Genomic DNA, 2,349 nt, shown 5'->3' with positions numbered 1-2,349 from the left:
AGAGCAAGCGCCTTCTATAGTACTTCCAACTTCTCCACTCTCAGAGTTACAATCACTTTCTGTCTTTTCTTGCAAATGAGACCTCCCTTCGACTCTGCTCTCCGCTGGCGAGACTGTAGGTTGCAGCTCACATGTCCCTTGTATAAGACCGTTGTGCTTCTCCGAAGAGTCGCCGGTAAGGTGGCACGAGGAGAGGGGCGGCGTCCACTCTGGAGTGCATAACTCCAGCATCGAAGAGGCAGCCATTGAAGCCTCCGCTTCTGCAGTACAGATATGTGAGAGCCAAGAACGGAGAACCATAAGATACGTGTCTGCGACGCTATTACCTTCTCCGACAACCCCCGGCCATGCTACAGTTGAAACCGCGAGCCGCGTCTGTCGTCTCCTGCCTCGGGAAGGTGCACACGATCTGAAGTCGATTCGATTCAACAGACCTGCAGCACGCTATCTTCTCGTGCATTACACCGGATGAACGCTGGAGACAAGAGACCTGACTCTCGAAGCCGTCATCGGGTGGGCTAACTGGCCGTTCTTCTGTATCTCTTCGCGTGTGCTCCGTTTCGCATGGCATGTCAGATGAATGTATGTAGACACTCGGCGAGCTACTACAGTTCGCGGTGCTTGGAGGCAATAGTCTGGAGTACGGGGAATCTCATCAGCTACTCGGAGTCGAACGTAGCCTCTAGCACAATGTTGTTACCGTTCACTATAAGGCTCAGCCATGCCGTGAACCTGTCACGATGGCCGACCCCAGCGCGAGGATGATGCTCTGGTGGACTCCCCCCTCAGCCGGTTCGAGCTTCAGTGACCTAAGGAAGTGCCCAGTCGACCGCCCACCGCTTCGCGTATGTATGTATGTATGTGTCTATCCCCTCCAGACCCGACCTTACGTTCTGCGGTAATGCTAGCACCGTACACGCTGTATAACATGTCGAACCAATAGCACACCTCCTTTTCAAGCTCTTGAGAGATGACCTGCTCCGTACTGCGACAGACAAAGAAAAGTGGGAGTGGACAAGATCGACAAAGCCAGCAACAGCATCTGCAATAGCAGCGAGACACAGGACCCCCAAGCAGGCCAGAGTCAGATCCCTCCTTCAACTGTGAACAAGCAAAACACTCTTGACACAATCCCTGCATGACACAGACAGGCATACAGCGTATACGTGCTGCTGGCTACTTCCACTGTCAATCTCATAAGAAATATCTTCGTGTTTCTTCGTAAACACACATACAGAAGAGAGACGAGTAGCAGTAGTAGTAGTAGTAGCAGTACGCACGCGAGCGGAGGACGGGGGGTGGGGGTGGATCTTAAAGGATGACAGAGTGATGAGGTTGCCACTTGAGTAAAGAAAGATCGGAATGAAAGACCCGTTAATCAAGGCGAGTATCTTAATCGATATCGGCTCCTCTGGAGTTAACTGGCAGTTGAGAAATGATAGATGTAGGGAGTAGGACTTATAGATCAAGATAACGAAGAGACACGCGAATGAGAGAATGAAGGATTGCTACCAAGAAAAACACCTTACCTCAGGGACTTTCTCTCTACTGATGCCATACCACCCATGGCCATTGGAGGAGAGCCATAGATGATACCACACACTGAGGGAAGAAGGGAGAGACGTTTATGAAGAAATTGGTAAGAGGAGTTCTGCGGCATTAAGAGAGAGATTCCTAAAGAGAAAAGGAAACAAAGTAAAAGGACTCGATCGCCGCTGAGAGCTTCTTCAAAGAACATCTCGGGCTACAGAAATCTCAGAGCAGCACACCAGCAGTAGTCATTCAGACTATGAAAGGCAACCATTTCAGACTTGTATACAAGAGGAGAGACCCATACACTACGATTTAAGTAAAAAAGGCTAAGGCCTTTTCCTACCAAAAAATCAAGCTCAACAACTGAAAGACAGGAACATTCCCTTGTACCTCTAGAGTGAGAACAAGAAGATAGTTGGAAACACTCAGTTTTCCTTCATGAGACCAGTACATGCACTTGCCACAGTGTATGCCGACGCTACAAAACAGTAAGGGAGAAAAGGAAGGCTTCTCATCTTCTTATTAAGTAGTTACGTCTCACCAATTAGACAAAAGTGTAACACACTCACGACGACTTTCGATCTATCTATCTTTAATCTATCTTTAATCTATCTATCTATCTATCTTTAATCTATCTATCTATCTTTAATCTATCTTTAATCTATCTTTAATCTATCTTTAATCTATCTTCATTCTACCTATCTATCTTTAATCTATATTTAATCTATCTTTAATCTATCTATCTATCTTTAATCTATCTATCTATCTTTAATCTATCTATCTTTAATCTATCTATTAATCTATCTATTTCTATCT

The 2,349-nt window shown here is 46.3% G+C and overlaps 1 protein-coding gene across 1 annotated transcript; it reads right to left on the bottom strand.

Annotated features, from left to right (window-relative positions):
- Positions 1 to 22: 22 nt before the first annotated feature.
- On the bottom strand, positions 23 to 1,692 carry CSUI_011011 (protein vac14; the record flags this gene model as incomplete). Its single annotated transcript, XM_068071112.1, has 3 exons — positions 1,530 to 1,692; positions 891 to 985; positions 23 to 260 (listed from the first exon to the last, which is right to left on the bottom strand). Coding segments are annotated over exons 1-3 (462 nt in total), but the record flags the coding sequence as incomplete, so codon positions are not given.
- Positions 1,693 to 2,349: the final 657 nt, after the last annotated feature.

This window comes from Cystoisospora suis (genome assembly GCF_002600585.1).
Source record: "Cystoisospora suis strain Wien I chromosome Unknown contig_9294, whole genome shotgun sequence".
NCBI classification, from domain to species: domain Eukaryota; phylum Apicomplexa; class Conoidasida; order Eucoccidiorida; family Sarcocystidae; genus Cystoisospora; species Cystoisospora suis.
Note: the sequence above shows the minus strand (reverse complement) of the source record. Positions and strands in the feature narration are given on the sequence as shown.